General features: G+C 42.6%; 2 protein-coding genes across 3 annotated transcripts; both read left to right on the top strand.

Moving 5' to 3' along the window:
- Positions 1–5,600: 5,600 nt before the first annotated feature.
- On the top strand, positions 5,601–8,692 carry LOC120706785 (peroxidase 1-like). 2 transcript variants are annotated; one of them, XR_005688430.1, is made up of 4 exons: positions 5,601–6,027; positions 7,393–7,833; positions 7,924–8,452; positions 8,492–8,692. XR_005688430.1 is itself a non-coding variant. In XM_039991513.1 (3 exons), the coding sequence occupies exons 1-3, from the start codon at positions 5,791–5,793 to the stop codon at positions 8,332–8,334; spliced, it is 1,089 nt and encodes a 362-aa protein (XP_039847447.1). In that variant the 5' UTR covers positions 5,601–5,790; the 3' UTR covers positions 8,335–8,690. The 2 variants fall into 2 exon arrangements, 1 of the variants encoding a protein (XP_039847447.1); XM_039991513.1 differs by having other exon boundaries at positions 7,924–8,690.
- Positions 8,693–17,707: 9,015 nt separating this feature from the next.
- LOC120706786 (peroxidase 1-like) lies at positions 17,708–20,851 on the top strand. Its single transcript, XM_039991515.1, has 3 exons — positions 17,708–18,051; positions 19,455–19,880; positions 20,099–20,851. The coding sequence occupies exons 1-3, from the start codon at positions 17,797–17,799 to the stop codon at positions 20,534–20,536; spliced, it is 1,119 nt and encodes a 372-aa protein (XP_039847449.1). The 5' UTR covers positions 17,708–17,796; the 3' UTR covers positions 20,537–20,851.
- The last annotated feature ends 820 nt before the right edge of the window (positions 20,852–21,671 follow it).

The raw sequence follows: 21,671 nt of genomic DNA on the forward strand, positions 1-21,671 counted from the left end.
AACCGGAGGAGCAGCTGGCAGACCGTTTGGTAAGCGCCAAAGGATGTCGGACCAATTGGTTATGGCAGTCCGGCGGCACCCCGCAGATTGTGGGTTCGATTCCTAGTCGGGATGAATTTCCGCCTGTGGGTAAAAAAAAATTCCTCGCCTGCCTCATGTCCAAAGCAGCCTGGCCTAACTTACAAGGCGACGGGCCTCGTGTACGGGTGGGGCAGGGGTTCGGGAGTTTTCTTGGCCTGCTGTGAGAAGGTCATTCTACCTCTCAAATAATGCCGTGGGGGCGGTCTTACCCCGCAGATCAAGTTTTTTTTTTCAGACCGTTTGGTAAGCTAGCCCACATTGATATTTTGCTACAATCCATTTTAGATCCATGACCGTGGTTTACATCATCCCTTGTTCTCTGACCAGATGGATTATGGATAGATGGTGCTAAGATCCGGGTTATAAAGCGAAGAATACTCAGGATCCATATGATCATGCACTAATCTATGTGACCTCACGTTTTTATTTGCCTTAAAAAAAGATTGTGAACAAAACGAGGATAATGCACAAGCAGCTGCTTGCTTTGTACTAGGATTCCTTTTATCTTGGACTCTGGTGGCTTCGAGAGTTTAGCTCTTAGCGGGCTAGGTCCACCGGCGTTGCAGGCCATGGAGTTCAGCCCAAGAGATGAATTCCTGGCTGGGAGAAGGGCATCTGCTCCATTTTACGGGCTGGGTCACGAGACAGCCATCTCTGGTCCATGTTTGGCCTTGATGGCAGATGAGGCCCAACAGCATAATTGCAGCCAGCAGTTTGGTAGAGCTGAAGCTAGTAAAGTAGTAATAACTAATAAGGAGATACTGGCCCAAATAATAAGAGTCAGTTCGGGTGACTGGCAGTCAAACCATCACACAAGGTCCAATAATTTTTTTTGTTCCAGAAGATTTTTTTTGTTCCGGAATAATTTTTTTGAAAAATTATTCTGAAACAAATTTGACTAGATTACACGTTTGTGCCGATTTGTTGAACTAGTATAAAATTTGGGGTGGATGGGGCTAGTGTGACAGGTTTGGGGGGGGGGGGGGGGGGGGGGGCTCGATACTGGAACAGAATTTCTATTCATCTCTCGGGTGTTTTTGTGTTCCTTCTTCACTCCGATTTCTGTAACTGTGATTTTCCGAAGATTTGTGCACATGTTGTGTTGTGTACTTGTGTGAGATGAGCAAGCGTTTCTGTTTAGGTGGGCCCATTGAATGTTCTATCTGTTGGCCCGTATATGATCGTTAGCCCGTCAATCCAATCTATTGGTTTGTTTGCAGTGCCGATCTTCTTTGCTGGATAAAATGGGCAGATCACGGCATCACATTATTGTCACTAGCGTCCTGAATTTCCAAAAAGCATGCACCCAACAGTGGGCACGTGAAAGGATTTATGGGCCTAACAAGTGTGTCATTCTAACAGCACTTTAGGCGCAGATGCATGCGCACGCAGATTGATCATGCGCATGCATGCTACTCTTTTAGCGCTTTTTTCTTTTTTATATTTAAAAAAATTAAAATTTCAAAAATATATGTCCATTTTCAAAAATATCAAAAATACCCCCGGTCGCTCCATAGGGCGACAGGCCCTAAGTGTAATTTTTTTCAAATTTGCAACGAGGTCCCTGGCAAAAAAAAATACAAGGGGCCTGTCGCCCCCCCTCGGGCGACCGGGGTACCCGCCCCTATATAAGCATCCGACCCTCATTTCCTCATCATTTGAGCCCGAAAATTCCACCAAAAATCCAGAAAAAAAGAGATGGGTGAGGAGAAGGGAAGCGGCGAAGCCCTGCCGGATTCAGCACTTGTGATCTGCAGGTTAGTATATTTAGTTTATGTATTTTTCCATTGGTATTGTAGAGTAATTTAATTTAATTAGTGCTATAGTAGAACCATTTAAGTAGGAGTTTAATGATACTTTAGTTTTTAGTTACGTAGTAGTAAATTAGTTTAGAAAATTAGTACTACGCATTTATTATTACAATTGCACTACTATTAGAGATGTGTTTATAAATTAATTACGATTTAGAATAGAATTTGGCATATGCAGTATAGAATTTGAGTGTCATCACGTAGTTATGAATACTTATACGTTGTAGTTGAATTTCATTCTTAGTTTTTACGGATTATTGAATAAGATAGTGAAGTAAAGAGTATAACTCGATAAGTATTCTGTGATATACAGATATGTCGAGAAAGATGCAGTTTCAAGTATTTTATGGTGACTACAATGTTTTGTATGTACCAAATGGAGTAGATTTTTCTGCCTTTAAGTGCACATCTAGCGCCATAGATAAACCTCTGGAAAGGAGTTTTGGTTCCATATGTAAGTGGCTGCAGCGTGGGTTTCGTGTTGATCCGTTGACACATGTGATCACCGTCCAGTCTCTTGTTAATTGGGAGGTAGAAAGTGATTTATGGGAATTCTAGTTTTGTATCGTTATATTAATTAAATGTGTGCTTTTTAGTATTCTAGTGACATGAAAAGCTACGAAAATATTAAGAACAAGTTCAAACATTTCATAGATTCCCGACTACAACTGCAAATTAATGGTAAAAGTTACAGCACACAGAGTCAAGCTCTCAACTGAAAATATAAACAACTAATTGCAGTGGCATGTGCATGCGACAAGGTAATTTCTTGTTCCATCTAAACCTACCATGCCTTATGGAATGTAAAATGCCGGGATTACATGGTACTACTCTACTGAGTGCACCGATGATATTTGCCCTTCCTAATTGCTTCGGGGCTGGCTTCCTTCGCACGGCGTGCCCTCTCTCGCTTTCTCTCCCTGTCAGCTTCACGTTCGGCCGCCGCCTTACGATCCACCTCCTCCATCTTCTTGCGGATCTCTTCTTGCTATTTCTTGCGCTTCTCCTCTTGCTGTTCCTCGTGCTTCATTCGGCGCCAACGTTCTGCAGCCCACCTTGCTTGTTGTTCCACAAAGTCCTTTGCCTGCTGCGACTGCACGGTGTCGAACAACTGCATAAAATCACAAAGAGGCGGAGGAGACTTTGTCCAACAAAAGTTAGAATCATAACTCAATGTTAGGTCACAAAGAAAAAATAGTGTATGTTGTCCTGCTACCTTGGCCCGGTCTTTGCCGTATCGCTTAGGTGGATCATATTCGTAGTTCTCACACATAAAGAACCTCATGTCGTAATCATCTCCTAAAACCTCAGATTGCATGAACTTGCATAACGAACCGCAGAAGCACATTGGCACATCAATTCCTTCAGGTACGGTGGCTACACACTTGCTCCACGGAATGTAGGTTGATCCTGACGAAGACATTGGCGCTATAGTGTGGTGCGCCAAATGACGAACAATGATTTAAATAATGCACATATCGTATACCAAATCGATGTGTGAAAATATAGGTACCGTCATAATTCTATTGTCTTATGCTGCAATATCAATAAGGTACTGTCATAATTCTATTCTAATGCATAGTTAATTTAAAAACAAGTCTGTAATAGTACTCAAATTGTAATACTAAACGCGTGTTCTAAAGCACCAAATCTAATTCAGCTAATCCGCTAATTAAATAAAATTGTTATACAATATCAACGGATTCATACGGAAGTTACCGGTAGATCACAGGTGCAAAATTCGGCAGAGCTTCGCCGCTTTTCTTCTCCTCACCCTCTCTTTTTTCCTGAATTTTTAGGCTCAAATGACAAGGGAATGGCGGCCAGGGCTTATATATAGGGGGGAGGGACCCTGTCGCCTCTGGGGTGGGCGACAGGCCCCTGTCGTCCCTGGGGTGGGCGACATGCCCCCTTGCATTGTTTTTTGGCCAGGGACCTCGTTGCGAATTTGAAAAAAAAAATTACACTTAGGGCCTGTCACCCTATGGGGGGGCAACCGGGGTTATTTTTGATATTTTTCAAAACGGACATATATTTTTGAAATTTTGATTTTTTTTAAATATAAAAAAGAAAAAAGCTTCATGATTGTCAATGGTCCGATGTTCGCTATTATTGTCATGAGTCACTCCTTTGCTCGCTCCATGCCCCATACCTTGTTGAGAAAATTTCTTATTTGACACAGGTAAAGTTGAGAATTACTAATATGATATTGAAAATTTTCAACTTTCCTATTTAGTACTGAGTTCTGTCAATTACGCCACAATAACATGTAGACTCTCCCCTCTCTATTCTAGGTTAAAACGATTATTAAATCACCTCTAAAAATTCACTAAACTTTTGCAGTGATATACTCCCTCCATCCCAAGATATATATAAGGCACGGTTAAACTTGGTACGGTTTTCAATAATAATATTTGACTATTAATATCTCCTATAATATAATGTTTATAACAACAAAATTATAGTTATATCAAAATAATTTTAAATATGAATACAACGATATGATTGTTATAAGACAAAGTTTTTATTATACAAGATTAATTGTAGGTCAAAGTTTTTAAAGGTTGAATCTTGAATTACGTATGCGCCTTGTATCTTGGGATGGAAGGAGTAATGAATGAAGATGAATCCATTTTGCACAAAAAACACATATGTAGCTTTTAAAACTTCGAAATTAAAATGACCAAAATAGGCTATTTTTGAAGCTTATCTAAATTTTCAGGACACATCATTACTTTTCAAAAAATCTAAAAATATACCAAGTAACTCTATCGTGAAATCCAATAATTTTTAAAATTATCTTCAATCATAAGTTACTGAGAGAATCATGAAGTTGTTTCAAAATTTATTTCTGTTAAACAACTTTAAATTTTCTTTTGTAAAGAAGTTTAAAATAAATTTCTTTGTAATTTATCATGTAAATTAGTTTTATAAATTATTTCATCCAAGTGTAGGAATATTAAATATTTTTTTTTTGTAATTGTTGGAAAGTATTTTTGTGCACTACAAATGTAGATAATCTTACAAAGTTATCTACTTCGATAAATTTTTGTTTAAAGATTATAAATGCTACATATGTGCTTTATGCCAAATGGATTCATATACATCCGTTATATCCCTACAAAAAGTTTTATGAATATAGAGGTGATTTGAAAATCATCTTAGCCTGCAAAAGAGAGAGTAGACTCCACATGTTACCGTTCATGTGCGTTAACCGACGGAATGGATAGAAGTGTCAAATAGGGAATAAAAGTTCAACTCAGTATCAAATATGGAAGTTAAATATTTTCAGTGTCCAATAAGTAATTCTCAACTTTATCAGTGTCAAATAGGAAATTTACTAGTGTTATTAGTAGAATATATTTAGTATTGACAGTTTATTGAAAAAAGAAGACCGCTGAAAATGCTATTTGTATGATTGTACCACATTAACATAATTGTCTACGATTAATAAATCTTCCTCCTCATCGGAAAAAAAAATCCTTCCCGAATCCGTCTTGTCAGCCGCCCGAGCCTTTCAAAGTTCAGGAAAATAGGTTTCACATTACTCATGTGGTAATGTGCCTTAAAACGCATAGCTTAGCATGATAGCATCGCTGCTAAAGATAAAGGCACAGCACGTCTCCGTCACGCAGAGATGCTTTACCCTTTGTACTGCTCGCTCGGCGACGGTGAGCTCTTTGCAGGGCACAAGACGTTTCTAACTTTAATCGAGTGCTCCCACGTCCCACCTCCTCCATCATCTGATCATCCTCTTCCTCTTCCTATTTAAACTCTCCCTCGACCAACGGCGTCGGATGAATCGTGTCCCAGCAGCCTGTGACCTGACCTCACTCTGTCCCTCACAGAAGCCGATCTGGTCATCACCAACCAGCTCTCGGCAGCCACACGGCCGGCCATGGCGGCGGCAACGGCTAGGCAAGCCAGGCGGCCAGCGGCCAGAGCAGCCCTGCTGGCCCTCGCCGTGTGCCTCCTGCCGGCGGTGGCCCGCGCGCAGCTCCGGGTGGGGTTCTACGACACCACCTGCCCCAACGCCGAGGCGCTCGTCCGCCAGGCCGTCGCCGCCGCCTTCGCCAAGGACGCCGGCGTCGCCGCCGGGCTCATCCGCCTCCATTTCCACGACTGCTTTGTCAGGGTAACAAGACTTGCTCTAGTTTGGATCGAGTGAGCGAGATGCATGCATAGTTTCAGTTTTACCAACTGCAGCTATGGTTTAGCGAACATATGATGCGTGAAAAGATGTGTCCGTTTAAATTAAAGTTCAAACATGGTTGCCCATGCAATGCAATTGTTGCTTTGAATTTAAAACATGCTACGAATCTAGTGCCATATGATTTAGTAGCTTATTTAGTTAACTAAGGATCAGCGTTCTGGAGTATGCATGATGAAACTCACTACAGTTACTGAAAAATGAACGAGAAAAACATTAGTACTGAAAAAACAACGTTTTCTTTTTCAAAAAAAAAAACAAAATACAAAAACAAAAACAAAGTTCTTGTTACTTGCAGACAAAGAAATTTCTGCCTTAATCTTTGACTGGACTTTTAATGGTACACAACGACACACATATTTACATGTTCCATTTCCACGATATATACATGCCTTAATTAATTGATTTTGCCAGATCCGCCAATCAGGACATATTGCACCGGAACACATAATTTGATTTAATGACATCTGCCATTTGGCCTCTGTTAGGTGTCATTAAATCAAAATATTCCCGTTTACATTCTTTAGGTGTCATGACTCATGAGGAAAATCACGAAAGGATAAAACAAAGATCATCTCCTCTGGTTTGTTTAATTTTCATCGAAAACCCTCCTACAAGTAGAAGATTACCATAGCAGATTCAGCCATTAAAATAAACTTGCCATATGTGGTCTAGAATTAAAACATTTTTTTGATATTTTCTTGTAATATATAGTAATATAATTTTGCCTCCATTTTTATTCTTCTGCGTCGTTGAAGTAATATAATATAACGAGATAGTGCACGTTAAAAGTACAATAGTTTCCCAGTTGGACAACATGAACATGAGCTTCCTCTGCTTTTGAATTTGACCGCCATGAGATTTCGAATGACGCCACAAAGAAAGGCAGTTAAGCTATGGCATGTTCTTAGAACATTTATTTAGTAGATCGATATCTGATCAGTATTAGTTGTGCTTTGAGCATATCTATGAAATCGAAAGCAATGCCAAAGCAAAAGCTGCCTCACAAGACAGAGAGACAAGTCTCCAAAGCACAAAAGCTTCAAAAGAACAAGTGAACTATATGCTCTGCTGTTTTCCTTCTTGGAAGGCAACGCATATTCTCTGCTTCCAAGAACAACCTTTTGTAGGACGAATCTCACATTAACCTTTGATTTTTTTTTCTACCCGTGGTCGTTTACTCGTTTACCAAAAGACAGACAACTAAACGACGTGATTTGTAAATCAAACAGCTCTGTTTTTTTTTCTTTTAATAACGTAGTACATTGACACGCGTCTTGTGTAACACAGGGCTGTGATGCTTCGGTCCTCCTGAGCGTGAACCCCGGCGGCGGGCAGACGGAGCGCGACGCCGCCCCGAACAACCCGAGCCTCCGCGGCTTCGAGGTGATCGACGCCGCCAAGGCCGCCGTGGAGCGGAGCTGCCCGCGCACCGTGTCGTGCGCGGACATCGTGGCCTTCGCCGCCCGCGACAGCGTCGGCCTCACCGGCAGCGTCGCGTACCAGGTCCCCGCCGGCCGGCGCGACGGCCGCGTCTCCAACAAGTCGGAGACCGTCGACCTGCCTCCGCCCTCGTCCACGGCGAAGGAACTCACCGACCTGTTCGCCGCCAAGAACCTCACCCTCGAGGACATGGTCGTCCTCTCCGGCGCCCACACCGTCGGCCGCTCCTTCTGCAACTCCTTCGTCGGCCGCGTCTGGAACCAGACCGCCACGCCCCCCGCCGCCATCGTATGCCGCCGCCTCCGCCGCCATAGCTCCATCTTGCTTGCCGCATCATCTTGATCAGTACTCATGCCGTTCCTCAATTCGTGTGTGCAGGTGGACGCGGGGCTGAGCGCGTCGTACGCGGCGCTGCTGCGGGCGCTGTGCCCGGCGAACACGAAGCCGGAGACGCCGATCACGACGGCCATGGACCCCGGGACGCCCAACGTGCTGGACAACAACTACTACAAGCTGCTTCCGCGCGGCATGGGGCTCTTCTTCTCCGACAACCAGCTGCGCGTGGACGCGCGGATGGCCGCGCTGGTGGGCAGCTTCGCGGCCAACGAGACGCTGTGGAAGGAGAAGTTCGCGGCGGCGATGGTCAAGATGGGCCGCATCCAGGTGCAGACGGGGGCCTGCGGGGAGGTCCGCCTCAACTGCAGCGTCGTCAACCCGACGTCGTCCATCGCGCCGCCGGCTTCCAGCGCGCCGCCGGCCGTCGACGAGGATGCCATCGCCACGAGCTAAATCTGATGATGATGCCTCTCCGGCCGCCGTTGTCGTCGTCGTCGATCGATTCACGATTTATTTGCGCACGTTTAATTTTCATTTCTAGCTTGATTTTGTCGCCTGGACGACACTGTTGTTTTTTGCTATGCCGATGGCAGACTAGCTTTTGGACGTACCGATGCGATCATCTCTCAGACGGCCGGTGAGCATCCGCGTCTCATATATAGTCTGCACTTGAACTTTCAGTGGTCGATCGACTAATAAGCACGTACGCGAGCGTGTTTCGTGTTGTTGTCATATGAATACTGTTGGTCTGATGATCAATGGGAGTTTGTTATTACTTCCATTGCCATATTATAGTAGCTCGATCTTCACACTGGTATGTTTGCTTGATTGTTCTGCATGATACTGTTGACCCCCCCCCCCCCCCCCCCCCCCCCCCCAAAAAAAAACTATGAACAAAAATACTTAAAGTGCGTGTTTATCGTCAAAACTACTTTAGATGTATCTATTTGCGTAAGTATTTGTAGAAAAGATGAATAGTAATATGAATGAAAAAAATATCAATAATCATATATTTAAGAACAGAGATAGTACGAGCTAGTGATTGCTATTCTATATTTTTAGTTGGATTGTGTTATTTATCAAATGTAGGAGAGGAAAAGGTTCTTAATCAGCAAATTCATTGCATATTCCTCACACTGAATATTTTCGTAGAAAGAAAAACGCATTACATTATTCCTCAAAACGAACAAGCGACTTGAGTTCCGAGTCAACACAGAATGGCTTTTGAAAGTTTCCAACTGAAACCATAGCATCTAGGAAGAAGAAAAACGCATTACATTATTCCTCAAACCGAACAAGCGACTTGAGTTCCGAGTCAACACAGAATGGCTTCTGAAAGTTTCCAACTGAAACCATAGCATCTAGGAAGAACTGCTTTCTTTTTTGATGCGTCTTGGAAGTAGGAAGAAGGTTAGAGCCAGATTTTGTGATCCAGACGAGAGAAAGCTAGCTCGGAAACCAGAAAGAAGATCACGTCACGTTTTCACACGTCTTTGGCCCAAGCCTTTATGGTCGGCCCATTTAAGCTCGACATCCGTTAGTTGCCTATTAGCCCATTCAGCCCATCTACTTATGGAGGATTGTTCTATTCTATTTCTATCGCATCTTTTTCTTTTGTGTCTACAGCCATATGAATTGTCATTATTATGTGCATACAATTATCTCTACTGTAAGTACTTGACTCCGATTAGAAAAAAAAAATACTGCACAGCTTGGTTGGTAGCCAATATAATACATGCATCAAAGCTGTTCGTGCAAATGAAGATGGAACGGTGTATGTCTCGCATGGTTGGAATTTACTGGAGGAACCGAACCTCTTGGTTCCGGATCGTAGCACTAGAAATCTAGAATACTAGATACATGGGTCGGAGGTCCTCCGTGTCACTGCACAGAGGACCTGTCCTGTAACTACAGTGAAAATGTAAAATAAAACTCTGCCAATAAACCTACATCCGCAACAGCAGCACATGTACGTACGGTAGCTAGATGTGCTCTTGTTTAATACTGTTGCATTTGATCTGATGAACATGAACCTAATGCCAAGTACACCCACTTCATTAGTTCGTCAGCACCTCTAATGCAGAGGATCCGGATTCAAGATGTTTATATCATCAAAACTAATTGGATCATCGAAATGTGTAACCTATCACTACGTGAGAAACCTTGATGTGTAACGGGCACGGACAACCCATAGGTAACGGGCATCGCAACCGTTACTGTTATCGAATTACAAATGATAGTGTAAAGGTAACGGGCGTGTGCCCGTTACCTATTGTCCAGATTTGTAACGGTTACTTATCTGCGACCGTTACGGAAAACAGTAACCAGTAACCCAAACTTGTTTTTTTTGTGGGATCACAGAGCAATGGAGTAACGGGCAAAGACCAACGACCGTTACAAAACCCGAACATTCGTAACGGTTTTTCGTAAACGACTGTTACCTATACTTGTCACCAGGCTTCCATCCGAGCCCACTGGTCATATTTTGTAACGGGGTTTACTAAAAGGCCGTTACAAGGTTGTCAAATAGGTAACGGGCCGTTCCTAAAAACCATTACCAAATGGTCACAGAGGTAACCTGCTTTGTTTTACACCTGTTACAAATAAGTGTTACCCATGACAAGACCGTTACCTGTATAGCCACCAATGGAGTTTTATGATGCTGCTCTCATGGTTATCTGAAACAACCAAGCAATTTATAAAACCAAAAATAGTTACTGATGAGAACAATGTCTTACAACAATTCAAAGCCTATATATATATATATATATATATATATATATATATATATATATATATATATATATATATATATATATATATACACACACACACACACACACGCACTAGACCTTGTACTAAAAATAAGTGATATTTAGGATACTTTTAAACTTTGGATATCATGTTTTCCTGGCCACATATTAAGATCGGATTTGGAGATATACTTTACAGGATTAACATGTTACTAGGAAGTTAATTAGCGGTAAATACTGATGCCATGATAATACCAATAATTTATATATATTTATTACCCACATGAACAAAATAAGTTTCATATATATTACCATCGCAATAACCACATTAAATGACTGGTTTCATATGTGAGATTCTGGGATAGCTATGTGGCACACATATACTAGAGATTCGATGCATATGCACGTAATAACTTACATTTTTTTTTGTGAGGAACTTATATTAACCATGAGTATATTGAAATAGAGAACTTTACCATGCATGGGAGAAAGGACCAAAATAGTTGTGGTCTTGTAGATATATAGGTTAACATTATTACACATAAGTGATTCTTTGAAAGAAGATGCTGAAATTTGGTTTTGTGATAGATTTAACAGAAGTATCATATGTTTAAGATATTTGCTCACCATATTACAATATTAATAGTGGTCATATAGGTCTATTAACACTATTCTATGAACATTTCTAAATATATATTAAAAGCAGTGTTCTATCCAAATAAACAGTTAAGTTGCAGCCCTCAACATTAAAAAAACATATGATGAATTTTTTCAAGCCAAATAAACTGTTCAGTTGTAGTCTTGCATAGTTAAGTTGCAGCCCTCAAACATCTGAAAAATACAATTCTGTTTCACACATGATGAATTAAGTTTTGGAGCTTGATCGCTTTGTATCACCTACCATATCTGATGAAAGCTATACCAGATTGAGATTTGACATTTGATGCACAAAATATCATATATTAAGAAATATTATTATAATAAAAAACACACATGGAGGTAATGGCAAAAATTTAATCATAAGCATATAGAGAGACATAGGTAAGTTCTCACATACTATAGCTGGGAACTTGGATACATACATCATTGGATCTTCCTAGCCATTCAATTAAGCAACTTCCATTTTTTCAACACATGTGATCCGTATGACCATTACCTGAGACTTTGACAAACAATAGAAGTATATTGTATTTTAATAACTACACCTGTATGTGGTTCCCACATATATAACGGTTCATATATCGGAAAATTGCCATATTAGATATGGTAAAAAAAAAGATATGGTCCAAATAATTTGGTAGACTAGCTTCGTACGAAATTGCCAAGTTCAATGTGACTTTTGCCATGGAGACGCCGAATGTACTCCATGACACATGATAAGTGGTGACCTACATGCATGCGACGATCACGTTCTAATCCTTGATATCCTTAGAACGATGTCTTTATCAAACAATTCAAATCCTATATTTATGCTAGCCCCCTATATTAAAATAAGTTATATTTAGGATAGTTGGACTTTGACCAACATTTATATGGTCAAATATAGTACAATTATTGGAGATATATATTAATAATATTTTTTAAAAATACACCTTTACAAGATTAACATGTTGCAAATATAATCGGTCAAGATCGCACTGAGGTAATGCTAATATCCCCAAATTTATTTATTTATTACCATATAAACAATAATAAGTTTCTTTTATATATAATAGAAACATCTCACAAAAATGTTGACATGATTTTTGTAAATTAAGATTGGTAGCTTGGTCCCAATTTTGAAATCCCGTGAAAGTTAAGCGGCACATATACTAGACATTTGATGCATGTACATGATATCTTTGACCATGATTTTATTGAAACAGAAACCTCTGTTATGGAAGAAAGAACCAAATCAGTTGTACATCTATATCTAGGTTAATAATATTTTACCCAAGTGTGATTTTCATTTGAAAGTGGATGCTTAAATGCGTCATTTTTGATAGATTGAAAAGCGGTAGTGTTGTTTTAAGATACGCACTCACAATAACAATGGTCATATAAATTAACATATATTTTTGAATACTATCTTAATTATGAACATATATTTAAAAGTCATGCTCAGGCCAAGTGAATTTCTTGCTGTTACAACCGTCAAACATAATCGCAAGAATATATATATAACTCTAACACACATGATGAATTAAGCTTTGGAGTTTGGTGGCTTCTCAACTGCCATATCTGATGAAAGCTATGCTCATTGATATTTGACATATATTTGATGCGCATGATATCTTAAGAGATATTCTTAATGAAAAGTGACGACACAAGGGGAAGTAAGGACAAAATAGTCATTATAACAAGCAAAGATAGGTCTAGGTTCTGACAAACTATAGCTAAGAACTTGGGTATACAAACCATTGGGCCACCCCATTCAGTGAAGCAACTTCCATTTAATAATGTGAATATGTGATCCGTATGATCGTTATTAAGTATATATGTATATATGCACGGTTACCACATATATAAACGATTCGTGTCTATAAAAGAATTATGCACTAAAGATGCATGGGCCAAACATATTGTAGAATTTGTATGAAATTCCCAAGTTTATTTAATGCAGCTTTTGTCATGGAGAAGCCGCGTGCATAGCACCATGATGCGTGAGAAGTGGTGACGTGCGTGCATGTGCAGATCATGTTCTTCTCCTCGATATCCTAGCAGTGGTACAAGTGGAGGACAAGCGCTTCTCGGCACAGAAGTGACCCGCCAAATAAAGGGGCTGAATGTTTCGACACATGCATAGAGTACTAAATGAAATTTATTTATAATTTTTTTTTGCATGGATGGGCTGTAAATCGCGAGACGAATCTAATGAGCCTACTTAATCAATGATTCGCAACAGTGATGCTACAGTTTTGTATCATTAGATTCGTCTCGCGATTTACAACCCATATGTGCAAAAAGTTTTGTAAATAGACTTCATTTAGTACTTCAAATTAGTAAAATTCCATCACAATTTTTTTTTTGTAAAACATCTAAACACGGCCAAACTATCATGGGCTTCGTTGGCAGAAGCAACTGACAGTGACAAGACCATGTGGATTAAAGGTACTCCAAAAAAGACAGGGTGGAGGTCACGTACAATGCAACAGATTAATGCGGATTACACAGTAGGTTGGCGCAGTTTTCGATGAAAAAACAGTGCACTCAAGAGTAGTGCTGGAGAAGGATTGGACCCATGTCGGGACTGTGCTTTGGATCATGCAAACAATGGCCTGATTTCTGAAGCCCCTGAACGTAACCATATTTATATAGTTCTAAAGCCAGGGCGGTGATTGTAGTTGGTATGGTGGATAATAATATGTTGCTGGAGGGCAACGTATATATAGGTGTTGTCCATGACTATCTAATTAAGCAGATATCTCCAATAATCGACATCAAGCTTCATGATGTTAATGCTTGTATGAATTTGTTGGCAAAGGAAAAGATTCATTACACAGAGCGTAGGTTTATATCGAATTTAATTTAGACGAGCAAAACTAATATTTATTTATTTATTGATGCAATAATATTTATTTATTATGTAAAATTTTCCTTGGAGTTATATATGATAGTAGCAACAAGCTCCAAAACTCAGTTAAAATGATGATGTTTGCTAGACAACACCCCTACAGCTAAAAGAAAAAGAAAAACTACAAAGAAAAGAGGGAATGAACTAAAAGAAAGAAAACTAAGAATAAAATGCACTGGGTCCTTAAACTAGTTGACCTGTTCTGTTTAGGTCCATGAATTTCGAAAATGCATTTTTAGGTCCACGATCTATTCAAGTGTGTCACTTGACGTCCAAAATGCCTTTGACCGGCGTTGACTGGTTACGTGGACAGCCACGTCTGATCCAACGTGGCCGTTGGCCGCCACGCGTGCTCCGCTGGCACAGAAGCTCGCCGCCATGGCCCTGCGCACAGCAGGTCGCCGCTGCTGCTCGGCGCAACACCACGACCGCGCACGAGGGAGAGGGAAAAGGGGAGGAAGCTGCCGCCCAACGAGGAGTCCACGCCGCCCGCGCCGCCAGAGCTCTGGGAGCCGCTCGGGTCCGCGCCGAGCCGCGCGCTGCCCACGCCGGGGCTGGAGCTCACCCACCGCCTTGACGATGCGTGGCAGCTATCGTGGCACAGTGCGGTGGCGGCCTCGCCGTTCCCGGCGATAGCGAGGTCCGGCGTGGTGCGCATGAGCATCGCGGCAACGGGGCGAAGCCGAATCTAGCGTTTTTGCGGCAGCGGCGTGAAGCAGAGCGAGCTGGCCGCACACATGGTGGCGCGGCGGCGAGCGCGTCGATGATGAGCTGCGTTCCGGCGAGCCTACGGCTGGAGCGGCGCCTTTAGCTATAGGAAGAGCACCGGATTGGCAAGGCGAATACGGTGCGTGCAAAAAGGGAGAGGAAGGAGGTCGGAGCTATACCGACGGCGGTGAGGCGTGGGGTCGCCAGAGCTCAGCCAGCGGCGGCGATGGCGAAATCGCTGATTAGGCGCTCACCTGGGCTCGGCTTCGGCTTCCGGTGGCGAACAGAGATGGAGCGGGTGGTGGCGAAGCTCGATGGCGAGGAGAGGGAGAAAATTGCCGCGGCGGAGGCGGTTATCGTGGCGGCGCGGCAGGGAGCAGCAAGGAGGGAGCAGGGGATGGCGGCGCGGCCCCGTGGTGCGCGTGGTCGGAGGAGGGCGCGCCGGAGAAGGGATGAGGACGGAGGCCGGCGTAGCTCGCCGTCACCGCCGCGGAGCTTGAGGGGTGCGGAGCCGAGGAGAGGCTCACCGCACCACCGCACGACCCATGCGCGCGCCATCCCAACCCCGCTCGCCTCCCTCGCCGCTCGGCGCCGGCCGAGCTGCGCCGTGCATGCCGTGCGCGGCCTTGGCACGCACTGACCATGTAGGATCAGACGTGGCTGTCCACGTAACCAGTCAACGCCGGTCAAAGGCATTTTGGACCTGAAGTGACACACTTGAATAGACCGTGGATCTAAAAATGCATTTTCGAAGTTTATGGACCTAAACAGAATATGTCAACTAGTTTAAGGACCCACAGTGTATTTTACTCGAAAAATAATAAGTGCCTAAGGAAAGTAGAACTGCAACAAGTGTTGCTGAGAATCTAAAGGACAAATGATGAGTTGAACAAATGAGTTTGGAGTAATTTATGTGGCTCACTCGTACTTTACCTTTTCGATGTCGGGCCATCATGGGCTCGGATTTGGATTCTTGCTTTTCCGGTTTGGTCATCAAGTACACAAAAGCAGATCCCCAGCAGGAGGCCCAGAGAAATACAAAGCTGTGATGATGATAAGCGAAGCATCCACCTGCGCAGGTTGCTGTCCATAAGTATTGGTATAGCTTCGTGCTAATCCAAGTGGCATGTATTAGCAACCCACATCCACTCGAAACTATTGCAATTTATACTAATAATACTAAGTTTCAATTTCAACAGATGAAAGGTAAAAAATTAGTTTAGTAATGTACTCGATAACGAATTAAATGGAGATTTTCGTCAAACGAGAGTTACCTGAAGCCGGTGTGTGTGAACATAGAGTGTTATCATATTATGTAGTGGTACTAATTACTTGATCTACATTTAATTTAGTACATAATATCATAACATGATAATATATTACCATATTATGTGTACTAAATTGGATTCAATTGAGTACATAATATCATAACATGATAATATTATCTCATATTATGTGTACTAAATTAAATGCCAGTGCATCCTTACTTTAAACAGACAGATTATGAGCATGTCCGGCTAAGTGTGGCTAGCTATATATGGCGGTTAAGCAAACTAAGAATAACCTGGATTTGTCATCTCAAACTTAGAAAGTCAAAAAGAAGGCATACTGAACAGATTGCATAAGGAATCATAGATGGATTGTTGACCAAGTTAATTAGGTCGTAGGAATCAAAGTTCTAGAACCTAGTTTGAAACCAAACCTCTGACCCAGTACTGACAAGGAGCCGCAATCCCACAGCCTAAGGTCCACGAATGAATAGTAATTTGTTTTACATGAAAAAGATATTTGAGATCTAGTTCACATTGTCACCAGTACTAGTATATATCAACCCTTTAAGAGAATGCATAACTTGAATACAACAAAACAAAATGTTCTTATTTCAATAACCCATATAAACACCGAAGTAGCCATGTGTAATTTCAAGTATTTTATGTGGCAGAAATATACTTTTGCTCGCATGTATAACATATTGGATACCAAATAATCTCTGCTCAAATAAATTTATATAAGAAAATAATAATAATAAATTTTAAATTACCTATTATAAAAGAGATTTGATACCATAAGTTTCTCATTACAAAATCATTTTCAGGAAAATTTAATGATTGATACTATGTAAGCGTGCATAAAAATTTGTTTGTCGTTAGTGATCAAAGTTAGTAAAAAAATTAGATTGCATGTTTTCTATGATGTTACAAATGTACAGAGGAAGGAGTATTCTTGTTGATAAGCCCCCATTTCATAAATTAGCCTCACAAGATATAAATTTATAGCATAAGAAAAAATTTCAAACTCTTGTTTTAGAGATCGTGCCAAGTCAAGCCAGGCATTATACTTTGCACTGTAAGGAGTAATATATATTTTTTGCAAGAAACAATTTCGTAGTTTTACAAATAATCGGTAAGTCCCATGTAAAATCAAGTTCCTCCTCTAGATCTGAAAAGAACTTGGTTCATAATAAGGAGAACTTAATTACTTGCCAGGAACGAACAGATGAATCACCATATTTGAATGAATTTGCTTCATTATTTCGCATTTTGTTCTAACACTTCAACAAAAATTCAAATAAAACTAAACACGAAAGCTTTGATCTCTCTAATGCAAGGAAAAGCAACAAAAGTGACCATTCATTTAAATGTAGTTAATATAATACGAAAGGTAACAGCATGCACGCACAATCTAATGGGCCTATGGTCCGTGAATGATTCTATAGCGATGGCATCTTTGTCAAAGACTGTGGCATCACGTTCCTTCGCCTCAGGAACTGTGCCTGTGCCAAAATCTTTTTTCTATATAAACCGTCATGTGTTGTCCCACGAGAGAACAACCACTCTAGCTCCGAGACAAAGAAGTAGCCCAGCTAGATCTAGCCAGAGAGGCGTACGCTACGTTATCGCCATGTCTCCGGTTGCAAGTGAAGGAATGGCTAATGGCGCGGCGGCAGTGGCGGCGGCGGCCATGGCTGCCGCCGTCGCTCTGCTGTGCCTCCAGCTGCCGGCGGTGGCCCAGGGCCAGCTGCAGGTGGGGTTCTACAACACGAGCTGCCCCAACGCCGAGTCCCTGGTCCGGCAGGCGGTGGCCAACGCCTTCGCCAACGACTCCGGCATCGCCGCCGGCCTCATCCGGATGCATTTCCACGACTGCTTCGTCAGGGTATGCATGCCGTCCCTTCGATTCGATCTCCATGGATATTTTTCGTTTTTATCTGCTTGTTTGCCCTGATCTCTTTTCGTCTTTCATTTACACAATCACGACAGAAGGTTCTCAATTGGCCTCAAGCTAGTTTTTCCGAACTATTACAGATGCTACTGTTCGTGCAGCCAAAAGTCTTTTCCCCCGTATGGTTAGTCCAGCAAAAGTGACATGTAGCTAACTAAGTTAAGGGAGTTAGCTAGCTAGCCAGCAATTACGATTTACACAGTAACGTTAAAGTATTTTGGTCATGCTTTTCTATTGTTATGGAATGGACGGAATAAAGGGCCGGCCGGGCTCTGCTAGTTGACACAGTCGCTTTTGCTTTGCTTGCATCGATCCTAAGTTCCTAACTGTGGGGTTCTTCTTCATCACCTTTTGGTTTGGTCGGTTTCCTTTCTTTGGATCGGAGATGTGGATAACACTTGACAGCAGGCTTGTGCTTTGCAACTAGTAGTGGTAATAACTAGGCTAGAATACAGTTCAAAGCTGTAATCAGCTAGATAGGGACCAGGAGAAAATGATCGCCGATGGCATGGAAGTCATAGTGATCGTAGCTTTATTTCAACCCATCAACTTGTTCCCCAACCGGCCTATCTCTGTACGTATAGCTGGAAAGCTCAAGGTAATTAAAGCGAAAGAACCTCGTGTATGAATTTATTGTTTGTCAAACAAAGTAATAACGAGATGGAGATGGACTTTGATCTCCTACCATGGTTGTGTTTAGATTCGTAAAATAGTGGTAAAAAAGGTCACATCGGATACTGTATCACACTGTAGCATTTTTCGTTTGTTTGTGATAATTATTGTCCTACCATGACCTAACTAGATTCAAAAAATTCGTCTCGTCGTGCACATCAAAACTATGTAATTAGTTTTTTTATTTACCTACATTTAATACTCCATGCATTAGGTAAAAGATTTGATGTGATAGATAAATAATGAAGTTTGGAGAGAGAAATTTTGGAACTAAACACAGCCCATGATGAAAAAAGTAAAGTCAAAGGTTGCTGGATCCACGTACCCTCTTGTTCCTCTGTCTCTGTATCTGCTCCCGATCGAGCAGCTTTTTCAGCCCAATGATGCGGACCACCACTGCGCCACGTGCGTGTTCTGGCTAGTGGTCACTGTTGTGGGTAGGAACAGTCAGGAAAAAAAGCATGTCCCCTGCTATTCCATGTTAAGAAAAACACGTAAAAGGGACAGTAAAAAAAATCAGTAAATTTTGGCTGCACAAAGATCGAGTTATCATCACACACATATGATGATATATACTCATATGATCATTAGTCAAAATAGAAACATATAAAATTTGATCTAGTATTATTCTTGTTTTTTTCGATCTTCGTTAATTTGTCGTGCAGGGCTGCGACGCGTCGGTGCTGCTGACCTCCCCGAACAACACGGCGGAGCGCGACGCGGCGCCCAACAACCCGAGCCTCCGCGGGTTCCAGGTGATCGACGCCGCCAAGGCAGCGGTGGAGCAGAGCTGCCCGCGCACCGTCTCCTGCGCCGACATCGTCGCCTTCGCGGCCCGTGATAGCATCAACCTCACGGGCAACCTCCCGTACCAGGTGCCCTCGGGCCGCCGCGACGGCAACGTCTCTCTCGACACCGACGCCCTCAACAACCTGCCCCCGCCCACCTTCAACGCGTCGCAGCTCGTCGCCAACTTTGCCGCCAAGAACCTCACCGCCGAGGAGATGGTCATCCTCTCCGGAGCCCACACCGTCGGTCGCTCATTCTGCACCTCCTTCCTCAACCGCATCTACAATGGCTCCACCCCAATCGTAAGCCCTTTATTTAATTAATTTCTTCTTAATTTGATCATCGTCCTCCTTGTCGATCAGCATGCAGCTAGCACTTTTCTTCAGATTATATACGTACAACTTAGATATACTCACAACACATATATATACTCACCTCTATGAACACACGTACGTAAATTTTATCCCTATGAGCACGTCTCACTGTCGAGATCTCATCGTCTATGCCGTCCACCATGCAGGTCGACTCGGGGCTGAGCTCCGGGTACGCGACGCTGCTGCGCGCGCTGTGCCCGTCGAACGCGAACGCGTCGACGCCGACGACGACGGTGATGGACCTGAGCACGCCGGCGGTGCTGGACAACAACTACTACAAGCTGCTGCCGCTCAACCTGGGCCTCTTCTTCTCCGACAACCAGCTGCGGGTCAACTCCACGCTCAACGCGTCCGTCAACAGCTTCGCGGCCAACGAGACGCTGTGGAAGGAAAAGTTCGTCGCCGCCATGATCAAGATGGGCAGCATCGAGGTGCTCACGGGGAGCCAGGGCCAGATCAGGCTCAACTGTAGCGTCGTCAACAACGGCTCGTCGTCGTCCGTGGCGGCGCCGAGGATCGAGACGACGACGGCGGTGCCCTACTCTGGATCCACCGCGTCCCTCGACGAGATCGCCACCAGCTGATCGGCATTATAATATATTGTGCTGATGATGATATGTATGTTTGTGCGCACCACCTGCTGCTGTCCATGGTCTTTATTAGGTTAATTAATGTTGTGTTGTGTTAGTACCTACTACTAGTACACAAAATTTCTAGTCGGTTCGGCTGGCTGTGGTTGGTGGCTGGTGCTGATTTGCTGTGTGGCTGGTGTTGATTTGGTGTGAGAGAATGCCAGCAGAACGGAGTGAACTGTCACCATATGTATCCCATCATGCAGGAATGCCGTGTATCATCGCTGAATAAAAACTGGACGTCTTACACAGGCGGGCTTTTAATTATTTCCTTCTCGATCATCCTTTATCACCAAAAACAAAATAATCTGATAGATATTACCAAAACTGTTTCATTTAGATTTACAGAATGGATGATATTGGCTACACCACAATTAATATTGCATTTTATGTGTTTTTACCAACAATCCACAAGATTTACATAGGTGTTTCGATTTCTTGCCTCTAATTTCAAGTGCAATTGTGGTTTTACTCTTTTTTTCTGACTAATTTTACCCTTTATTTTTTGCAAGTCATTGCGATTGTACTCTCGGGCTTTGCGTATTTGCCTCTATTTTGACCGTTGACTAGGGGTAAAATCGCACCGACATGTGAATAGTAATGGTAAAAATCACAAAGTTAAAAAGACAAGAGCAAAATCACAATTGAACTTCAAAATAGGGGTAAAAACACAAATGTCCAATTCACATATGAAGATTATCGAGTCATTTTTCTTCATTTACTTCTTGCTCAAGATACAGCTCCCAAATGTACGCCTTTGCTCCGCTTGACCGCCCACTTGCATTTTATGGTGGCTTTATTCCCACTGGATCTACTACTTTAGCGTGCTGTGTAAAATGAAATCCCTCTAATCCTCTTCAATCCTCACCAAACAGAACAAATTGAAACCTAAGGCGGCAGCACAAAAAGCAAGGCTTGCGGACACATGGACCCCCCTAACGATGCGGCCAATGACGTCGAGACCAGGCTCCGCTACGACTACAGCAAGTTCGAAGGATCGGCTGATGGCTCTCCCACCTGAAGGAGCTCCCTCGGGCTCGTCCGCCCACCCTCGCTGGAGTTATCAGCTCCCAAAACCAGCCATCCC

The sequence above is a fragment of the Panicum virgatum genome, chromosome 5K, assembly GCF_016808335.1.
Source record: "Panicum virgatum strain AP13 chromosome 5K, P.virgatum_v5, whole genome shotgun sequence".
Classification (NCBI taxonomy): domain Eukaryota; kingdom Viridiplantae; phylum Streptophyta; class Magnoliopsida; order Poales; family Poaceae; genus Panicum; species Panicum virgatum.

Coding starts and splice junctions, on each gene's coding strand:
- LOC120706785 (XM_039991513.1), top strand. CDS start 5,791: ATGGCGGCGGCAACGGCTAGGCAAGCCAGGCGGCCAGCGGCCAGAGCA. Junction 6,028..7,392: donor TCCACGACTGCTTTGTCAGG/GTAACAAGACTT, acceptor TGTGTAACACAG/GGCTGTGATGCTTCGGTCCT. Junction 7,834..7,923: donor CCACGCCCCCCGCCGCCATC/GTATGCCGCCGC, acceptor TCGTGTGTGCAG/GTGGACGCGGGGCTGAGCGC.
- LOC120706786 (XM_039991515.1), top strand. CDS start 17,797: ATGTCTCCGGTTGCAAGTGAAGGAATGGCTAATGGCGCGGCGGCAGTG. Junction 18,052..19,454: donor TCCACGACTGCTTCGTCAGG/GTATGCATGCCG, acceptor TTTGTCGTGCAG/GGCTGCGACGCGTCGGTGCT. Junction 19,881..20,098: donor ACAATGGCTCCACCCCAATC/GTAAGCCCTTTA, acceptor TCCACCATGCAG/GTCGACTCGGGGCTGAGCTC.